A 20,135-nucleotide genomic window follows, 5' to 3' on the forward strand; every position below is an offset into this window, starting at 1 on the left:
AAAATCTATTATGGCGGGAGGGACCAACGAAGGTGAAAGTCGACCTAAGACTTTCAACTTTTGTCGACTAAGATCGACAAAAGTTGTGATGCCGCCGTGCTAGAGATGTCCTGGAGAACAAAAGAGATCGGTCCATCCCTACCCTTCTGGAACATCAAGCAAGTAGCAGAATCAAGCATCGGTCAACAAGCCAGTCCCTCTCACGGCTCCTTGCTAACCACATCTCTCATATTTCCTCCGCCCTCGCCTTTGATGCCTATATTTAAGACCTACTGCCTATATTTAAGACCACCGATTCATTCAACAAATGCTTACTGTCTCCCCTCTCTGTACCTGGCATCATGTGAGGGGTGGGGGGGAGATCTGTGAACAAGGCAGACCACATAGGGCCTCCAGCCCCCTCCAATCGTGATCTGTCCTAGGTGTTCATCTCAGCAACGTGAGCCTCATCTGCTTTGACAAAGCAGCTTCTCACCTCTGTGCTGGATGTAGCAGCATTTCTACAGGATGGATGGTTCCCAGCATCCTCTGGTCTCAGTGCTCCGTGTGCCTGCATAATTGCCCACCTGGGGTCCTAAGGTGCCAGTGTCAGAAAAGACACAAGGACAGGTTATGAGCTGAGGTCTGGTGTGATCAGTAGGGACAGAGAACCGGTCATCGGGCTCTGGACCCCAGCAGGGGTGAAGGACGGACCTAAGTGATGCAGGTCTTGAGTAATAGAACTTGTTAAAAGCAGCGTTTACAGGAGTCCAGGAGACGCGGACTTGACCTTTGGTTCACTGAATGACTCTGGGCTTCCCTTGCTTCTCTGTGCCTCTTTCTTCACCCATATCTGAACGTTCTTGACCTTGGACTCTATCATGCTTCTCTCAACCCAAATTGCACACTAAAATTATCTGGACAGGGGCACCTGGGTGGCTCAGTCATTTAAGCATCTGCCTCTTGGTTTTAGCTCAGGTCATGATCTCATGATTCATGAGTTCAAGCCCCACAGCAGGTTATGTACTGACAGCATGGAGCCTGCTTGGGATTCTCTCTCTCTCTCTGTTTCTCTCTCTCTGTCTAAGTAGATAAATAAACTTAAAAAAAAAGAATGATCTGGACAGGTTAAGAAAGTATGGAATCTCAGACTTTACCCCAAACCCACTGAATTGGAATAGAGCCGGGTTAGATAAAAACAAAACAAAACGCCCCTGAAAAGATTCTAATGTGCAAACAGAGCTGAAGACCATCTATCTAGGCTTACGCTTAGGAATTCCATGATTTTTGTGAGAAGGAGGGAAAGATAGAAGGAAGAGCCTCCTTAGACAAGAATCAGGTCAACTTCCTTGTCTCCCGGAGCCATATCCATGTGACAGCGTCTTCCAGACCTCCCTGCTCTGGCCACTTTCCATCCTGCCATCATGTTGCAAGAATTTCCCAGCGTCCCTTTGAGAGAAAAGGAAACAACCCACCCGGGTTTGCTGAGGTGTGGTAGACAAATTAGTTCCTGTCCCCGCCCCATCCCCCCCCCCAAGGCATCAAGATTAAGGCTTATGATTAATGATTTGCAAGTCAATTAATCAGCCACCGCTTCTGAAACCTCATCTCTCAAATGACTTTTCTCTGAACACAAAGGCTTTCTGACACTGTCTCACTGTCTCTAGATTCACTTGGCTACTAATTGAAATTCCAAGATATTTCTTCTTGTTGTCAGCTTATTGGTATTACTTGTCTGTAAAATATTTGCAAACAGATTACTATTCACGTGTAGTGTGTCAGAGGTAAGCACCAAAACAATACTTTATGCTTCCAGCTCGAAGGAATGTGCTAATGATAGCTCGTGAAATTCTCTATCCCTGGGAAAGCTGATTTTTCATTTATTGATTTATTTCCACCACACCTACTTGCAACAAGTATGTGAGATGTATTACAATAAAAACACAGGTACAACAAGGCTTCAAACAACTGATTTATAAGTTTCCGTAGAAAACGTTTTGTTTTGTTTTGTTTTGTTTTGTTTAAGTCATGGGGAAGGAGTGGGACTTTCTTCCTTCGAGGAGATGGTGCGGTCGAGCAGAGGCTGTGGAGTCCGACACGGGCAGGGGGGCGAGGCTCCAGTTCCAGTCCCTCCACACGCCAGGGAGACATACACAGGCTCCCCGGTTACCTTGGTTACCTTGTGGTTTGGGGTAGATGACGCTGCAAGAGCAAAGGCAGACAGAATTGCATAAAGGCTCAACCTCCATAGACGTCTGTCTCTCCTTCAACAACAGCTCCCGGGACGGTGTTCTTCTCCTTGTGGGGACTCAGGACCCACGCTCCTCCCCCCGTAGCCGTACCCTGCCCTGGGGTCCTGTGGTTGTCTGGGTTCCGATAGATGGCAGGAGAGAGGCACAGAGAAGAGACCGCTGCCCCCAGCTGGCAAGCATCACATCTGGCCACATCCAGTAGGGGAGAAGGCAGTCTCATGGCCTCACCTAAGTACAAGGAAGGCAGAGGGAGGGAGCGGACCATCTGCCAGCACAGCACAGCTCCATGACCTGCCTGCATTATTGTTTACTGTGAAATGAGGTGATGCGGGTAACGTACCCACTACCGGGCCCGCGGTACGAGCCCCGCAAAGGGTCTTTGCTGTTCTTTCCAAAGAGTGACAGTGACCATCTGCTCTGTTTGTAGTTTCAAGCCACCGTCGAGGAAGGAGCCGTGGGGGTTATCGTCAACCTGACAGTGGAAGACAAGGACGACCCCACCACGGGCGCGTGGAGGGCTGTCTACACCATCATCAACGGAAACCCTGGGCAGAGCTTCGAAATCCACACCAACCCTCAGACCAACGAGGGCATGCTGTCCGTCGTCAAAGTAAGGGCGCTTCCGGGCTCCTCCCTCCACCAGGCAGAGGGCCTCCCTGCTGGGGAAGGTCAAGGAGAAGTCAGCCCTGCTCTCCTCCTTTTGGAATTGAAAACAGAAAAAGGGGCTCACAGCTTAAGGGTGAACTTGTACCCTCACAGCCACGAAACCAAGCTGTTTTACGGGTTCTAGGAAACTCAAACTTACGTGTAACCTTCAAAAAAGTCCCTAATTTAATTTTCAAATGAGATTCTCCACACATCTGACCGTGAATTATCAAAGATATGCAAAAATGGGATATGTGAAGGTTTTTTAAAGATCTGTGATCAAAACTGCGGATCATTACAGGACGCCTGAGTGGCTCGGCTGGTCGAGCGTCCGACTCTTGATTTTGGCTCAGGTCATGATCCCAGGGTCGTGGGATGGAGCCCCGTGCTGAGCCTGCTTAGAATTCTCTCTCTCTCCCTCTGCCCCCCTCCCTTGTTGGCACATGTGCTCTCTCTCTCTCAAAAAAAAAACAAAGAGAGAGAGAGAGATCATTACATTTCTTCCTGGTCTTAGCACAATCTCGGTTATTCACTTAAAAACAGGAGATAAAGGGTGACTGACCCTTAGCACCTGTGCAAGTGTCCTGAGGCTGCTTTAACAAATGACCACAAACTTGGTGATGTAGGGCCACACACACTCACATTCTCTTACAGTTCTGGTGGCCAGAGCACCAAAATCAGTTTCACGAGGCTGAAGTTGGCAGGACTGGTTTCTCTTGGGGACGACCTATCTCCTCATCTTTCCCAGCTTCTGGAGGCCACCCACATTCCTTGGCCTGTGGCCCTGTCTCGTGTCTTTGGTCAGGGGACAGCAGCACCACATTTCTCTCTGGCTCTGAGTCTCTGCCCCCATCTCACATCTGTTTCTTCCTTTGACTTCTCTGCCTCCCTCCTTTGAGGACCTCTGGGATTCCATGGGTCCCCCTGGATAATCCAGGCTCCCCGCAATGAGGTCCTTTAGCCTAATCGCATGTGCAAAGGCCCCGTTGCCACGTAAGGTCCTATATTCACAGGTTGCGGAGACTGGCACGTGGTCATCCTGGAAGGTCATTATCCAGTGTAGCCTGGGGATAATCCTCCGGACCCACTGTGGATGGCCGATCTCGGAGGATGAGAGGCTGGGTTTCTCCCGAGCCCTGCCCTTTCCAATACTTCCTTTACACTGAACTTCAGCTGCCTGGCTGAGAAGAACAGCCCCTGGGTCTTCCCGGGTCTCCTTCCCTAGTAACACAGGCACGGGCGGAGTTGTTAGGAGATCCTGGCACTGCCCTCCCAGTGCACCCACCCGTGCACTTTCACAAGTCGTGAAAGTCGCAAACTAACGCAGCCTCTGCCTGTCCTCTGCGGCTAGCCTGGGTCTATACAAGCCGTCGGACGATTTTCCAAACCTGCGGCTGGAAAACAGCATTTGGGTGAATATGCATCCCCATCATAAATCCTGGAACAGCACCGTCGTCCCCGTTCTGTTTGCTACAGCTTGAGGGACAGAAAATCCAAGAGAACCAGAGTCACGAAGGAGCGTCCTCCCCTCCCCACCTTCCCACACGGGCCCTCACTGCTGAGTCTGAAACGTTAGCACTTAGAAGCATCGCCAAGGATGCTAGTCCCGACCCAGGTTCCTGGGCCCACACCACACCTGCTGGGTCACCATGTGAGGGAGGGAGGTGTTCACTGAGCCTGGCCTTGCAGATGACCACTGCGGAGGATGTTTCCACCTGCAGATTCCGCGACACCTGGGGCTCCCTCTGAGCCTCAGTTTGACCAGTGAGTGGACTTCCTTTGCTTCAGAATTGGGATGGAGACTCCGCCTCCCTCCGGCTGCCTGCCACGTGAATTCCTCCAAAGGGCCTTGGACTCTCTCTGCTTCTCAGTCCACCAAGGTCGAAGCCCCCGGGCAGCTTTCTGCAGGCAGGCCTGGCCTTGTTCCCTTCAGGTCAAGTACCGAAATACCAGGCTGATAGTGGCTTAAATACTAAAGAGAATTTAATGATTTCCATAACTAGACGAAGGTAGGCCAATCTAGGATTGACGGGCAGCTCAGGGTGTCAGAGAGCCATCAGGGGGCACAGCAGATGCCTCTGGCTTTTTCCTCATGGTCATAAAATGGCTGCCAAAGTTCCAAGTAGCACATCTTCCCGCTGCTGTGTTCTGAGGCTCAAAGCAAGGAGGCAGCCAGGCAAGAAAGAGAGAGAGAGAGAGAGAGAGAACTCTCATGTGCCTCCCCCCCCCCCCCCCCGCCGCAGCCTTCAGGGAAGAAAATATCTTTTCCACTGGTCTCCCAGGCAACTTCCCATGATGTTTCATTGCCCAGATAACATATGCCCACCCTCAGCTGTAGGGAAGGCTCTGAAATCTAAATCTGGTCTTTGGGGCTTCTACAGGAAGAGATGGGGAGGGGAGCACCTGGGAGGGGGGAAGGGGTGGTCTTTGGGCAACCAGCCATGGGCAGTCCCGCCCTAACCAGTTGGCAGTCCGCACACCGAGGAACCAGCAGAAATTTCAGGACTGTGTGGTTCCCAGGGGAATCCTACCTCCCTGCAGGACCAAATCCTAACAGTTCCAGAAAGCAAGAACCTGTCTCCTTGTAAGAGCTTCTGGTCAGGAATGCTCTTAGCTGCTTTGTAAACCTATTCCAAAACTGTCAGAGAGTTACCCTTTCGGCTGAATATAATCCACCCTGTATTTTAAGCCTGTTTTCTCTTTTGTCCTCAGAGGGGAAGGAAACATCCAGAAAGCCTTGATCCCCAAAGCGATAATAGGCTTAAAAGTCACTGTAAGATCACTTCCAAATCCTCCCTCTATCAGACAACAAACCCCAGGTTCTTTACCTCTCCCCCCCGCCTGCCCCCCCGCCGTGTGGGATGGCTTTTCCAGCCTTTAAACCCTGCAGGACACTGGTCCACACCCACTCTTGACCCTCAATGAAATATTAATTGAATCGAATCTCTGTAACTTTATTGGAAGTGTTTTCAATTTCCTCCCATCCCCGACACAGAGACCCTGCACCAGACAAATCACATTAATGAGGTCACGTGCCCGAGACAAAGGAGGGTTTCTTACTCCAGCGTGACCCAGGGCAGGGTACGAGAGCAGAGACCCATGTTTTGCCAGCTCCCCAGCGGCCTGGCCCGGGGAACGCGCAAATGGAATTACTACATCCTAATTCCGCACAGGGCAGGTGGGGTGAGCGAGCGAGGGCACTGCCCTGCGGAAAGGCAGCATGCGACTCACTGCCCCTCTGCCCTGCCTCCGTGGCACTGTTCCCGCCTCCACCCCTCGAAGGCCAGTGTTCTGCTCAGGGCATGTCGGCCTGGGGACGTACTTGGAGACGGGCCGGCGAGCAGGGCCTCCCATCTTTTTCCTCGTTGCCGTCTTACCAGCTGCTTCTCCTGGCGGCTCCAGACCGAGGTCTGTGGGAAACGCACCGCAGCTCCCTAGCCTCTCCCAGGGTCCCTTGCTACAGTGCTTACCAGGCCAAGATTCCGGGAAGGGCAGGGACAAGCGTGCAGCAGCCCACGGGCCCAATGGTGACCGAGCACCAGGGCCAGACCTTGACCTGCACCCCTCTGTATTGGGGAGCGAAGGTGTCCCTCGCACACCTACGAAGCTGCGTTCCATCCCAGTGTGCATAAATCGGCCCAGAGTGGAGCAGAGGACCAGGTCCCCGTCAGCATCACACTTGGTACACACAGCGGTTTATTATTGGCTCCGATTTTCTCGTCAGGCTTCCGGGGCCAAAACATCCCTCTGTGCCACTTATGTGCTGTGTGACTTTAACTGAGTTATTCAACCTCTCTGAGCCTGTCCCCTCATCTACAAAATGGGAATAAAAACACCCACTATCACGAGGTAAAGTGAGGCTTGGGTGAGGTGATGCACACAGGGCACTCCAGGCACAGGCAGGTGCACAGTAAGGGATAAATAATGTCACGGCAAATAGGGACGCGTGGCGGTAAAGATCAAATATATGTATTATGGGGGTCAGAGGGCTCTAGGTGCCCCACTGTTATGGGTCAAATTATGCCCCCAAAGAAGAGCTATTTTGAAGTCCTAATCCTCAGACCCTGTGAAGGTGGCCTTCTCTGGAAGCAGTCACTCCAGATGTGATTAGCAAAGATGAGGTCATGGTCGAGTGGGGGGGAGGGGATGCCCTAGGCCAGTATGACCATGTTCCTGTAAGAAGTTGGCCGTGTGAGGGCAGATACACCCAGGGGAGAATGCCGTGCGATAGCAGAGGCAGAGAAGGGAGCGGCACAGGGACGAGGCAGGCTCCCCTAGAGCTTTCCGAGCGAGCACGGCCCTGCTCGCATTGGACTCTGCACTCCTGGTCTCCAGAACTGGGAGACAGTGGATTTCTGTGGTCTTAAGCCACCCAGTCCTTTGGTACGGCCGCCCTGGGAAACTGAGGCACCCACCAGACTCCCTTACGAGGTCGCAGCTGCCACTCCAGAGCCTCCAGTGCTGGCAGATCACCGTCCTAGCCTCTGCTGCCCAGCAGAACTGCCCTTACCAAAAGGGGAGCCCCCCAGCCAGGAAGGTTAGGCCCTGCCAGCTGGAGAGAGCCTGCCGCCTGGGCCTGCCGGCAGGGGGGTGCAAAAGACCAGCCCCTGCCTTGAGATGGGGCTGACCTACTGGTGCAGTGAAAGCGCCAGGACCCCCGTGGCACTGGGCTGGAGCTGGGCTCCAGCGGGGACCACGTCCTGGCTCATTCCCTCTCTTCTGAGAAGGTATGCCAGTCCATCATACTCAGAACCCTTGCCTCAGGCTCTGCTTCCAGACTCAGCTGGAGTCTCGGGGAACCCAACTAGAGATATCTCACACACACACACCTCTGACAGAAACATACATGCACATCTAACATAAATACATCGAATATGTAAACCCCTGTGTATACATGGTTAATGCTAAAGGCACCCATATACGTATCCAACGTGAATACACACACATAGAGAAACCCACATTCCAGCCGTACTGTTCAAAGGCCGTGCGTAAATAATCCAGGCCACCTCCACTCGAGATTCCGATCTTCCCTCCCGCCTGGTCTGCCCCACTCCATCCTGCTGCAGGTGGCTCAGGGGGCCCTCAAACCCAGGCCCAGATTCTGCTGTGAGGAGCCCTCCGAAGCTAACAAACCAAAGAAACCCCAGCCTGGTGACATTTTCATCGTGGTGGACAATTCCGTCGGGCTAGATTTAGGATTTCACACATGCCCGTGTGCTAGTTAACTTGACCTCCAGAAGCAAACTGCGCTGCCAGGAGCCAGAGCTGGTGTGAGAGAAGCCCTCTGGCCCTGAGGTGCACCCCCCTCGGTCTGCCCCGCACTGGGGTGGGGGAAGGAGGCTCCCGGAGACAGAGCTCCTGCCGTCAGCCCTGCTCAGAGCGCCGAGTGCAGGGTGGTCCCGACCCGGCGCGCCAAAGTCTTCCCCCTCTTCGGTGTCCTAGTTGGGATGAATGACTATGTTCCCAGCGTGGCGATCCCCCGGCCCCTGTTGGAAATGGACTTCCCTGAGGTTGCGTATTTAGCGCGTCACTCGGGATGGACAGAAGTTAGAAAGGGACGGAGCGGTGAAGTATTCTTGTGTTACCCGGATGGGACCAAATAACGCCTGGGTAGCTCCTAGGTGCCAAGAGCTTTGTATCTGTTAACTCAGAGGGTCCCTCTGGGAGTTGTTACAGGTGGGGGGGGGGAGGGGGTCCCTTCCCGTTACAATCAGGAAGCACTCCTGCGTCAGCACGTCAGCATTTCCTCTGCGTGTGCGTGTGCGTGCCCGCGTGCGCGTGCGTGCACTTCAGCGCGTGTGGGGAGCGCTGCGTGCGTGTTGGCTGCGATCGTTACGGAAGGTTACCGCAAGTCAGCCCAACTCACCCAGCGGGTTTCAATCCCAGCTCTTGCCCCTGTGGGGCTCTGCCCCCACTTCCCGTGGCCCTTACAACCTGGGAGGTCATTTGCTTCCTTGTAGTCGAGTGGGAATCAACTCCGTGCACCCGCTTTGGTCCTGTCCTCACAGCAGGAGTATCCCTATGTCACGGGTCTGAGGAGTTGGCTACTCATTCTCCCACGAAACATTAGGGAAATAACTGGAAATAAATAACGTGCCCTCATCAGACCTGAACGTCTCCCCACGCACCCCCAGGGACAGGAAATGTCACTCCTACATCATCTAGTGGTTTGGAAAGGGAGTGGCCAAGTGACTGTCATCTGGCACGTTCTGTGATGGGCAGGACCATCGTATGAATAGTGTCTACAGTGGGGCTTCTTTGACATGATCTGATTTCCTCTGCACAGCAGCTGGGAGAGGCGGGTACTCTGAGACCCCTTTGCAAAATCACCTCGGTGGACCCCATCTCAGTGACCCTGGGGCCGGAACGGTCCACCGTCATGTTGGACGGTCCCTGGCATGGCCGTGTGTCTGGTCATCACTGCCTCTGCCCAGTATGTGGCCACCGAGCCCCCAAGTCATGGTGACAATTGAAAATCCCCCCCCCCCCACACACACACACACACTTTCAAATGCCCTCAGGTGGGGAAGGGCCCAGAGGCTTAACCCCAGGTGTTTCCAATCCTCTTCAGCCCTTTTCCCTACGAGACGCCGTCCCGGGAAGCGTGCCTGTGCCAGAGAGCTGTAGAGACCCCAGCTTCAGACCTTGTGGCGAGTGAGAGGGAAATGGTGCAAATGGGACTTGGGGCCTTTTCCATTCTATCTCCCATGGTGACAGAGGCAGGGCTGCCCCGAAGCTGGCAAAGCTTAGGCTTGAGTCGTTCATGCCCCCAACCCCCTCCAAGTGTTGGCGTCTTGTGGCTACAGGTCACAGGTAGGAAGCCTTTTAGTGTCAGTGTGGCCAGGGCGTCGCCTAAAGAGATCGCAACGGGGGACCCCAGGTCTCTGGGGCTCACGTAATGTGTTGTCATTTATTTCTTCATCTAAAAAAAAAAAAAACACCTTCCATCCCGATTTTTGTATCTGTATGCTTCCTATTCCTTTTGTTAAGGGGGACCCCAAATTGCATTAAGGTTGGCCCACAAATTCTGCATCCATCCCTAAACATCCACCCGGGCCCATGGGATGTCAGAGTGCTTGGTGCAAAGGCACCTGCCCTTTGTAGCAGATTCACATGCTCAGCCTCCTCCCCCTGCTTTCCAGCCTCTGGACTACGAGATCTCCGCCTTCCACACCCTGCTGATCAAAGTGGAAAACGAGGACCCGCTGGTACCCGACGTCTCCTATGGCCCCAGCTCCACGGCCACCGTCCACATCACTGTCCTGGACGTCAACGAGGGTCCGGTTTTCTACCCGGACCCCATGATGGTGACCAGGCAGGAGAACATCTCTGTGGGCAGCGTGCTCCTGACCGTGAATGCCACGGACCCAGATTCTCTGCAACATCAAACCATCAGGTGGGTGAGCGGCTCCCTAACCGGAGGGCGGAGGCAGGCAGGAGTTGCGTTTCTTTTCCGGATGCAGGCCTGGCTGTCCGGAGCAAACTAGCCTTACGGTAAACTTGTTAGTGATCTGGGCGAGTGGGAGGCACAGGGCACCCTGAAGAGCTCCTGGCCGATCGCGTCAGGACCAGGCTGACTCTCCAGGGATGCTGCCTCCACACCTGATGCCGGGGAGGAGGGTGGCCTCCGGGCAGTGTTCCCAAATGGCCAGAGGGGTCTGCCAGTGCCAAGCACAGGCTCTGAAAAAAAGAAAAAGGAGCCACCACGTCTGGCCCCCCCCCTGCATCTCAGACACTCGACCCATCGTCTCGCCACCATGACTTTGGAAGTCAGCATTGGCTGACTTCACATACAGATAAGGGTATTGCGAATTCAGAGAGGTTCAGTGCCTAGCCCGAGGCTGCCCAGCCTAGTAGCAGAGGAATCAGACTAGAAACAGGACGGTCTGCAAAGTCCGTGCTCTCTGCTCAGTGCCGTGGACTCGGAAGGGTCAGAGCGGGGGGGGGGGGGGGGGGGGGGGGGGGGGGGGGCGGGGAGCAGACGTTGCCGGTACTTAGAAAGGGAACGTTGGGGTTAGGTTTCCGACAGATAAATGGCAAGCCAAACAAACAACAACAAAAAATCGTCTCCAAAATTTCCGTCTTCGTTTCTTGAGCTCTGTCCGGTGCTTAGAAAGAAGGTGCTGTCGTGACAAGATTTAATTAAATGATCGTTACGTAGGGTACTAGCCTTGACCGGCTGCTCTCGTTGGTACGGTGTTTCGCGGCAAGCTGAAATCGACATGCAGGTCCAAACGCCCGCTCGTCTCCGCAAAAGAAAGTTATTAATCTTTCTTTTCCAAAATCTAATCTTCTTCTCGTAGGAGGAACAGGATAATCAAGTATTAGATGCACTTCTAATAAACACGTGTCGTATTTTCCTGATTCGAAACACCTGGAAACGTGTCACGGTCTCCACACAGCCACTTTACCGTGGAGCGAGCTGGCAGACGAGCGGCTCACGTTAGTTTCCAATCCCAAAAGGGGATTTATTTTCACAACAAAACTTTCTGAAATGCCAGATGAACTAGATAAAGGTGCGAACTGTACCAAATCCTATAATAATGTGACTCTGAAATTGCCCTCTTTTTTCTCTCTCTTTCTCCTTTTCCTGCTGGGTACCTGGCAGAGGAAAGATGCAATTTAAATATCAAAGAGAAAGCTTTCCTTAAGTCCTTAGGTGGGGAAACTGGTAGCTTCACAGACAAATGTACAAATTTAGGATGTCTTTAGGGAAACTTTCCTGTCACTATGTATTTCTACAGCAGGAGCAGAAGAGGGGACTCTGGGTGGGAGAGAGAGCGAACTTCCACGGGCTTGATGTTCCTGAACCCAGGGCTCTGCCCTTGCTGCGTGACTTGGGATGTTGCCAGTCTTGAAAGTGTTAACTTGGTGAGGTTGGGGGGACAGATGTGGTGACAGACAGAGACCTGGGTCTGTCCAGGTTCTTTGTTTAAGACGAGCTCTGGCTGACTTAGGCAAAAGGAGGAATCTGCTGGTAGAGTCACTGGAGGGCTTATTGAACATGTTTAGAACCAGGCCCGAGGGGCACCTGGGTGGCTCAGTCGTTAAGCATCCTACCTCGGCTCAGGTCATGATCTCGCGGTTTGTGGGTTCGAGCCCCACCATGGGGCTCTATGCGGAACAGCTTGGATCCTGGCACCTGCTTCGGATTCTGTGTCTCCCTCTCTCTCTGCCCCTCCCCCACTAGTACTCTGTCTCTCTCTCAAAAATAAATAAACATTAAAAAAAAAAAAAAAAAAAAAACAGGCCCGAGATAGCACAGGAACTCGGGCATTGCAGAGTCTCTAGGGGATGGGAAATGATGGGTTGGCACAGCCCGACCTCACAGGGAGAATGAACCACCTCCCGCCATTTCCCACGGCCTGTGCCCCTCACCCGCAGGGGCTCACGTGCCGGGGGGTGGGGGGATGTTGCCTGAGCTGCAGTCAGGAGCCTCCCGACTCAGGGTGCCTGACGGTCCACGGAGATGATGCTCTCAGATGCAGGTGGCTGACGGGGAGGGAGGAAGGAGGTCCCATCCTGTGGATGGAACGTGGAACTGGGAAGGTGGGCCAGACTCCAGAGAGCAGGTCCAGCAGATTGAGGGAGGGACGGGATTCTGGTCTGGAGAGGGCGGGGGTACCGGCAAGAGCCAAGCCCCTGAGACGTATCAAGACCAGGGTGCGAGCCACTGGGACAGGGTACAGGCGTCCTCCGTTACACCACGGGCGGGACGTCAGTGGAGAAAGCTGTGTGTTGATTACTGGAGGGGAGGCTCGAGGGAAAATGCACAAGTTTGGAACGCTTTGAAGAGCCTCGTGTTTCTACCATCAGTCACCACAGATACGACCCATGTCATGAGCTGCCAGGACCGTCCTCGGAGTGGCCTAGCCCAAGGCGGCCTCAATTGATGGGGACGCGGGGACTCAGCATGAGAACGCAGGTGCTCAGAGCATGTCCTTTTTGCATCTTTTGGCTCTGCTGTCCCCCGCGGTCGGCCACATCCTCAGCCCCATCTGTAGAGCCACCAGCAGTGCCGGTCCTCGGCCTCAGCGGCATGCTTCCCAATCGAAAGTTCAAGCCCAGGGCCAGCTTTGGGTCTCACAGAGCCCAGTTGGACACACGGCCCATCTCTGAGCCCCACAGAACAGCAGGCGGGTAGAGTGTGCCCACCGCGGGCCCCAGGTCCCATCACGACCACCAAAGGAGTTCAGGGGGCTCTTCCCAGGAGATGAGAACGGATGCTGTGTCATCAGGACCCACAGAGTCACTATGACCAAGTCCAATTTTTGCGTCCCCTCAGGAAATACCACTGAGGTGTCTGTCTGTGGCTGGTTTGCCTAAGAGTTCTAGCATTTTACAAATTGAGCTGAGCAGTGTCTGGAGAAAGCAAAGTAAGTGTGTGTGTGTGTGTGTGTGTGTGTGTGTGTGTGTGTGTGCGTGCGTGCGCCTCACACGCTTCTCTCTCTGGCCACACTCCTCACACACATCCCTTCCTGCTGGGGCCACACGGTGGCCCAGAAGTGCCCCCCGTTTCTCAGCCTGGCACTGACCGGGCCCCCCTGCTGCTGGTTCTGAGCTCATCCAAGGCACGGACAGCCGTGTCGCTGACACGTTGAGCCATTGTCACAGGAGCCTTTTGGGAGAAGAGGTCTGTTAATTACTTGCCGCCCTTGATCCGACACACTGAGAAGCGCTGTCCCTGAGGGGCTGTGTGTGCAGGGGGTGAGCAGGGCTGCAGGGCGGGGCCAGCCAGGCTGGGACCCAGGTCTCTGACGACCCGCGCTTGGCTGCCCAAAATTCTCCGAAAGGCACGGTGACCTTGTGAGCGGTCCTGTTATTGTTGGCTTAGTGATGCTTTGGGGAGCGGGCGTGGGAAGAGGGAGGGAACCCTTCATCTCAAGGAGCGCTCTGAGTTCAGATGACGGAGGTGCGCATAAGATGCTGTCCCAGCCATCCTGCCCCGGAGGGTGTCCATCCCGTCAGAACCACTGCCTTGAGTTCTGCCACCACGCAGGTCATGGCAGGTGCCCCTGTCTGTGTGTGTGACTCTGTGTGTGTCCGTGTAGCTTTCTCTCTGTGTCCCTCTCTGTTTGTGCCTGCCTCCCTTGGTATCTCCTTTGCTCTGTCTGTCCCTTCCTCGTCTCCCTCTCTGTGTCTCTGCCTCCCTCTCCCTGGCACCCACCCCATCACTGCCTCTCTGTCTCTCTCATCCGCTCCCCGCTGTCTGGTGTTCTGCCCCGTCCCCTTCCCCCCCGCTCTCCTCCTCCCCCTCCTCCCTCCCCCTCCTGCCTCCCCCTCCTCCCTCCCCCTCCTCCTCCCTTCTCTGCCTCTCCCCACCACCACTTGGTGCATCTCTATCCCCAGATGCTCTGTGACCCCCCAAAACCCTACTTTCACCAGGCACCGGGAGCCTTGACAGGCATGTGGCCTCTTCCCTGAGAGCAGGCTCCCTCGCCCTCAGAGCAGGACACCTCCTCCCCACCCCCAGCCCCCACAGAACTTAGGAACTTCTAACGAATTCCCGTCCTGCCTGGCATCCGGTCTCCCATGATGAAAGGCGGGTCTCATCTCGGCCCCACGTTGGCAATGCTGGCCCCCCGCTAGGGACGCTTTCATCACACCAGGGAACAGTAAAGTCTGTGAAAGGCGCCTTGATCTCTGAGAAGCCGGCAACGCTAAAGACAGGAGGTGTCCAGGCATCAGAGTGAATACTCTCCCTAAAAAGCCCGAGTTATCAAGACTTGTTAAAAAGGCCGTCGCATTGCGCTCTTAGCCAAATCAAAATGGACATCAGTGGGCTGGTGACAGATGAAATTCTTCTTTTTAATGACTTGTATCTTCTCATCCTTATTATAAAGTTAAGATAGTTCATGGAGGAGACTTTTGAAAAGGCAGTTAAGAATAAGGAAGATGATAAAGAATCCGTAATAGCTCCTATAATACCCTCTTAACAACTTGGGTATAGCTCCCTCAGTCACGTGTGAGGGGGCTTCCGTTTTTATTACCGGAATTGGCTCTCATCACCCGTCCTGTTCTGGAACCTCCTGTGCCTCCTTCCCAGTATATGGCGAAGAGCTTTTCCATGTCAAGACACAGCCATTATTATTAATTGCTTGGTAGTATTCTCTTATTCTATTACATGGATGTTCTCATTTATTCATTCATCTCCTTGTTACTGGATATTTAGAGTGTTTCCAGTTGCATGCAATTATTTTTCTAAAAAGGTCAGTGGCCATGCTTATAGCTAAATTGTCTGATGCACCATTAATTTCCTGAAGAATTTTTCGAAAGCTCTTCGAGCCAAAGGATGCGTATTGTTAATGCCTTTTGTCATCTAAAAACTTCTTTTTTTTTTGTACCGAAATTTATATTGTCCCTTATGATTTGAATCGATGTCATGATTAGAAAGCTCCTCTGCTCCCAGGTCGTGTCGATACTGACGTGGTCTGAAACAGAGCCCCTCTCTCCCCACCACCCCGGCCCCCTCCAGACAACGCTCCTGCCTTCTGGGGGAACCCTGTCTCCACGTCCTTGAGACAGGAGCCAGACATTTCTCCGTGACATTTTGGGGTCTCTAACGAGGAGCAGGCTTGTGCAACGGAAACTATTGGCTAATTACTATCAGAAGGAGCAGCTCAATGATGATTATGCTAATATGGGAATGACTGCCCGACGTTCTCCAGCAGCGACGTGAATAGCAGGGACTAACCCTGGCATCCTGTCTGTTGATTTGGCTGCTCTGGGGACGCAACCAGCAGCCCGATCCTCTCGAAGGGCTTGAGAGGACTTATTTCACTGTGTTGCATAATCAAGGGATTTCTGCTGAGGCAACCAAGTAGCAATTCCAATTCTGAACATCTTTCAGACAGAGCTCATCCTGTCCAGGGGCTGCGGCAAACCACTCTGCAGCAGGGACTTTTGCCTACACACTGAATAGATGAGATGTGTGTGGAGGAGAAATGTGGTCCCCAGCGATGTGAAATGACCTATCACTGCTCAACATGTGTTTGGAAAGGATCATTCATCCAGGGAGCTCTGTGAGGGTGTGTCGAGCGGCACCGTATCTGTGAGGATTAAGTCTCGCTGAAGACAATAGGAAAATTCAAAATGACAGTGGCTCAGAGAAGATAGAAGTCTATTTTCTTTTTCTCACCTAAGTCCAGAGTAGCCATGGCAGTGTGCAGGGTGTGGATGGCAGTTCCTCAAAGGTGTCAGGGGCCCAGGATCCTTCCTGCTCGCCATTCGACCATCTCCAGGTTGGCGTCCCCTTCCTCGTGGACTGTGAGGGTTGCTAGTGCACCAGCTTTCGCATCTGCGTTCCAGACAGTGAGATGGGAGAAAGGGAAAGAAGGGAGTCTCCTGTCTTTGAAGGAGATTTCCTGGAAGTCAGCCCCATTTCTGTTTAAATCTCAATGGCCAAGATTAGTCACGTGACCACACCTAAGTGCAGGGGACACGAGGACATGGGGTCATTTAGCTGGAAAGAACCCAGCTTTGGAGACTGGGATTCTTTAGGAAAGAAGAAAAGAAGCGTGGACAGCATGAGATAACTGACATTTCTACCGCGAGAATCTTTGAATATTGAAACTTTCTACATAATAAAAAAAAAAAACACAGGATAAACTGAATTATTTTTTAATTTCTTTTGTAATGTTTACTTTTGAGAGAGAGACAGGGCATGAGTGGGGGAGGAGTCGAGAGGGAGGGAGACACAGAACCCGAAGCAGGCTCCCGGCTCTGAGCTGTCAGCACAGAACCCACCGTGGGGCTCCAACTCACGAACCATGAGATCGTGACCTGAGCTGAAGTCGGACGCTTAACCCACTGAGTTACCCAGGCGCCCTCAGGGTAAACTTTAAAAGTTACCACGTGCCACGATACTAGATTTTTACACAACCGACATAATAGATAAGCGTGTTGTGAAAAACAACTGTTTGATAAAAGCACAAGGATTAAAGCTAGTCTTTGGTTCGTTCGTTTATTCATTCACTGAGTTTGCTTAGCGGTATTCATTTAGAGCCCAGTGGGGCCCTGACGCTTCTAGCTGTCGTGCATTCACTCGTGCAAGAAACGGTCTCTGCCTACAGCCTCTGGGGAACTTGCAGTCGTGAGAGCAAGAGCATGTCCTCCCTGGGAAAGAAGGAAGGGGGCAGGAGGGCAAGGAAGGCAGAAGATAAATGGTTTCCTGGGGAAGCAAGAACCAGCGGTCCCTAGCTGGGGAGGAAGAGCTTCCGAGCATCACTGTGGTCTCACTTGTCAACAGATTCCTGAATTCCCCAGAAAGCCCACTATCCCCCTGCCTCCGTGCAGGCCTCCGTCTCCTGGGAATTGGGTGCCAGCCCAAACTGGCAGAGATGTCCACCGTCCACCCCCTTGCCCCCTGAGACACGTGCTTGGGAAGCCTAGCGTTGTTCTCTAAAAGTTCACCAAAAGCACCGCCACCAAAGCCATTTAGTTCCTACAACCCTGTAAATGAGACCTTTCTCATCTCCCTTGTTGCTGATAGGGAAAGCAGAGGCCTCTGAGCCCCCCTCTGTGGGAGGAGAGCGGGCAGAGGTGTGCGGAGGCCCGCTGAGAGCCCCGGGGGGCTTTGCTGGCACCCACTGAGCCCAGAGAGGCGGCCCTGACCTTGCGACTGCACTCCCCGGGCTCTCTAGACATTCAGCACCAACTTTCTCACGCTTTACTGTCATCCCCGCCCTAATCCCCCCACGTCTCCAGTACCATCACAGAATTACGCACTGCAGGCCCAGCGCCTGGACCTTCAGATTCTCCAGGGACCTACCAAGGTGCCAGGGACCTGAACATCTAGCCTATTGTCTCCACGATTTGAAAAGAAGACAGCAACGCTGAAATTAACGAATATCGAGCGCCCAGAGCATCATGACAACCTTTTCAAATTTACGATCGGCGAACCCGTCTTTACCTTTGCAGGCCGTATGTAGGGCCCCCCTGGCAGGAATGTCTGAGCGTGCACTAGAGAAACCATAGGGGATTGTAGATGAGAATATTCCCGGTCGCCAAATAAGGCCAAAAGCAAAAGCAGAAACGTCGTTTCAAACGTTCTACAGGAACAAAATGTGTTTGCAGGGTGGGTACATTCCAGGGTATTTGGTAAGACTTGGGCTGAGGCCACCACAGGCGGAGAAGATTCTTCGAGGCTGGAAATTTTTGAGACGGTCGCCGCCCGGCCAGGGCCAGGCAGATGGGCGAGCTGGGTAAACAGGCACAGATTGGTGGCAGCCGGGTTGCAGCTGTCTGTGCATAGACATGTTTGTGCATAAGCAGGCGTCGTTTATCGGTATTATTATTATTGTTATTCACCTTCGATATCGACGAATGCCCACCACCCATGACAGCATCTGCACGTGGCCTTGTTTTAAAGCAATCCCAGGAGTGAGGGCTGAGCGGGACAGACAGGCCTCGGACTGGACTTCCCACGGCCAGGAGGGTTGCAGTCGGGAGCCGCGCCCATCAGCCGGCCCTTCTTCTGGAGCCTTGATCCAAATTGAGCCTGTGCTTTGGACACAGAATACCTGAATCAGATCCAGAATAGATCCTCGTCTCTCTGAACACTGCTTTGCCCACTTTGTCCTCATGTCCTTGAGTCTTTTTTCAGTCATTTCCTTTCTTCTCCCCTTTTGGACATGGAGGCCTTTTAGCTCCGGGGTAGAGTCCGTTCATGGGCTCAAGCGGATACAGGAGGCCCCGTGCACTGATGAAAAGTCAGCCCCCAGTGACTTGTTAAAATGCCCCGTTTCAGTTTGCGCTGCTATTCGTGCAAACCCTTTTAACACCTTGTTTAATCTAATATCGGAGCCCATTCAGAGCAAATCACCAAAATGAGGGTAAATCGGGTGAAAAACCATGGGCTGTCTACGGGACATTTTGTTCTGTATCTTCTAAGATCTTTGGAAGCAGATGTCAAAACTCAGTCCACTTGGAAGTGTGGATTTTGTCATCACTGACATTTTCAGGAACACACAAGCTCAAAATGTATAGTAGCGTACCATTTATTGGGCCGGAAAATGAAGCTTTCAGGCTCCTTTTTATTAAAAAAAAAAAAAAAAACAGATTTCAAAACCAGATTTAAGAGTTTCATTTGGGGTGACTCCCACCTGTTAAATTTTAATCAGAAGTTAAAGGCTAAATAATAACAATTCTACCTGGGGAAATTAACCGAAGAGCCTCCCTCTAGTAAAATATATTATTAACGCTTCGTCTTAATTAAATGTGGCTACTGACCTCGATAGCAGGATTTGGAGTGAGGTCCTTTCTGTTTTGTTTTGTTTAATGAATGATTCTTTTCTCGAGTCAACAAACACAGAGCTTGAGATGTAAATGAATTGTTTACAGTGGCGCCTTTGTAGTTTTTAATTAAAGTGCTGCTCTTCCATTGGAAGTTTATGGTGGCAATACATTTTATTGCCTACTCCGCTGTAGAGTTTTTAATTATTTATGTAAATGTATTAGCACAGCTGACTCTTATTTTCAGTGGTCAGATTTTGTGTTATGAAGATGCCAGTGGAAAACAAGGTCTAATAAATTAAACAACCGAAGTTTTAAAGATTTAACATTTTCCGCGGCTAAAAATAGAATTCTGGCTTTTATCATGATCCAGGGGTGGAAGGTTTTCATTATTAACCTCAATTAGAGGCACTCGATTCAGTTGACATGAAAAGAGCTGACCATTTGGATAAACAATGGAAAAGTCATTTTACAATCCAACCGCCTTTCTAACATCCATCTACACGGGTTGTTCTAAATCTGCCACGGGCCAGACTTTCATTACTGAAAGCATGGTTTTGAATTGGTTATATTTGAATATAATTATGACGGTCATCCTTGCCTGCCTGAGAAATTAATTCTCATAGCCAACATACAAAATATTGACAAACGCTAATATGGTTTCTTGCCCACTGTTTTCGAAGCTGTTAAATCTGCTTAGCTGGGTGTTTTGTTGTTGTTGTTGTTGTTTTAATTTTAATAAAGGCGTTTGCAATAGACCAGCGTTGCTGCAGACGCTCCCCGTATCATATTGATTGAGAAAGCCATACGTCTCAGGATGGCAAGAGAAGTCAGCCGAGTGGAGAGGAGCAGGCTTATTTTATGGGTGCTCTTTGTCAATCACCAACACCAGGCAGCCCCCGAACACATCTAGGGGGGGGTCTCGTGAAGGGCTCATCACGACCTTATAGTAACGCAGGTAAATAACCGTAGACAGCGAGCCACACAGCTAATTCAAGAAGCGTGTTTCAACAACAGCTCCCAGTT

At 52.2% G+C, this 20,135-nt stretch overlaps 1 protein-coding gene across 7 annotated transcripts in view; it reads left to right on the plus strand.

Annotated features, from left to right (window-relative positions):
* CDH13 (cadherin 13) overlaps nt 1–20,135 on the plus strand; it is a 1,030,961-nt gene that overhangs the window by 924,679 nt on the left and 86,147 nt on the right. For 5 of the 7 annotated variants that reach the window (XM_042919726.1, XM_042919727.1, XM_042919728.1 and 2 more), the window contains 2 exons: nt 2,659–2,841; nt 10,019–10,272. In XM_042919726.1, the coding sequence (XP_042775660.1) occupies nt 2,659–2,841; nt 10,019–10,272 (437 nt within the window). Of the gene's footprint in view, nt 1–2,658; nt 2,842–4,597; nt 5,083–10,018; nt 10,273–11,179; nt 11,942–20,135 lie in introns of those variants that run through there. The other 2 variants (XM_042919730.1, XM_042919731.1) reach the window with 2 other exon arrangements.

The sequence above is a fragment of the Panthera leo genome, chromosome E2 (genome assembly GCF_018350215.1).
Source record: "Panthera leo isolate Ple1 chromosome E2, P.leo_Ple1_pat1.1, whole genome shotgun sequence".
Lineage (NCBI taxonomy): Eukaryota > Metazoa > Chordata > Mammalia > Carnivora > Felidae > Panthera > Panthera leo.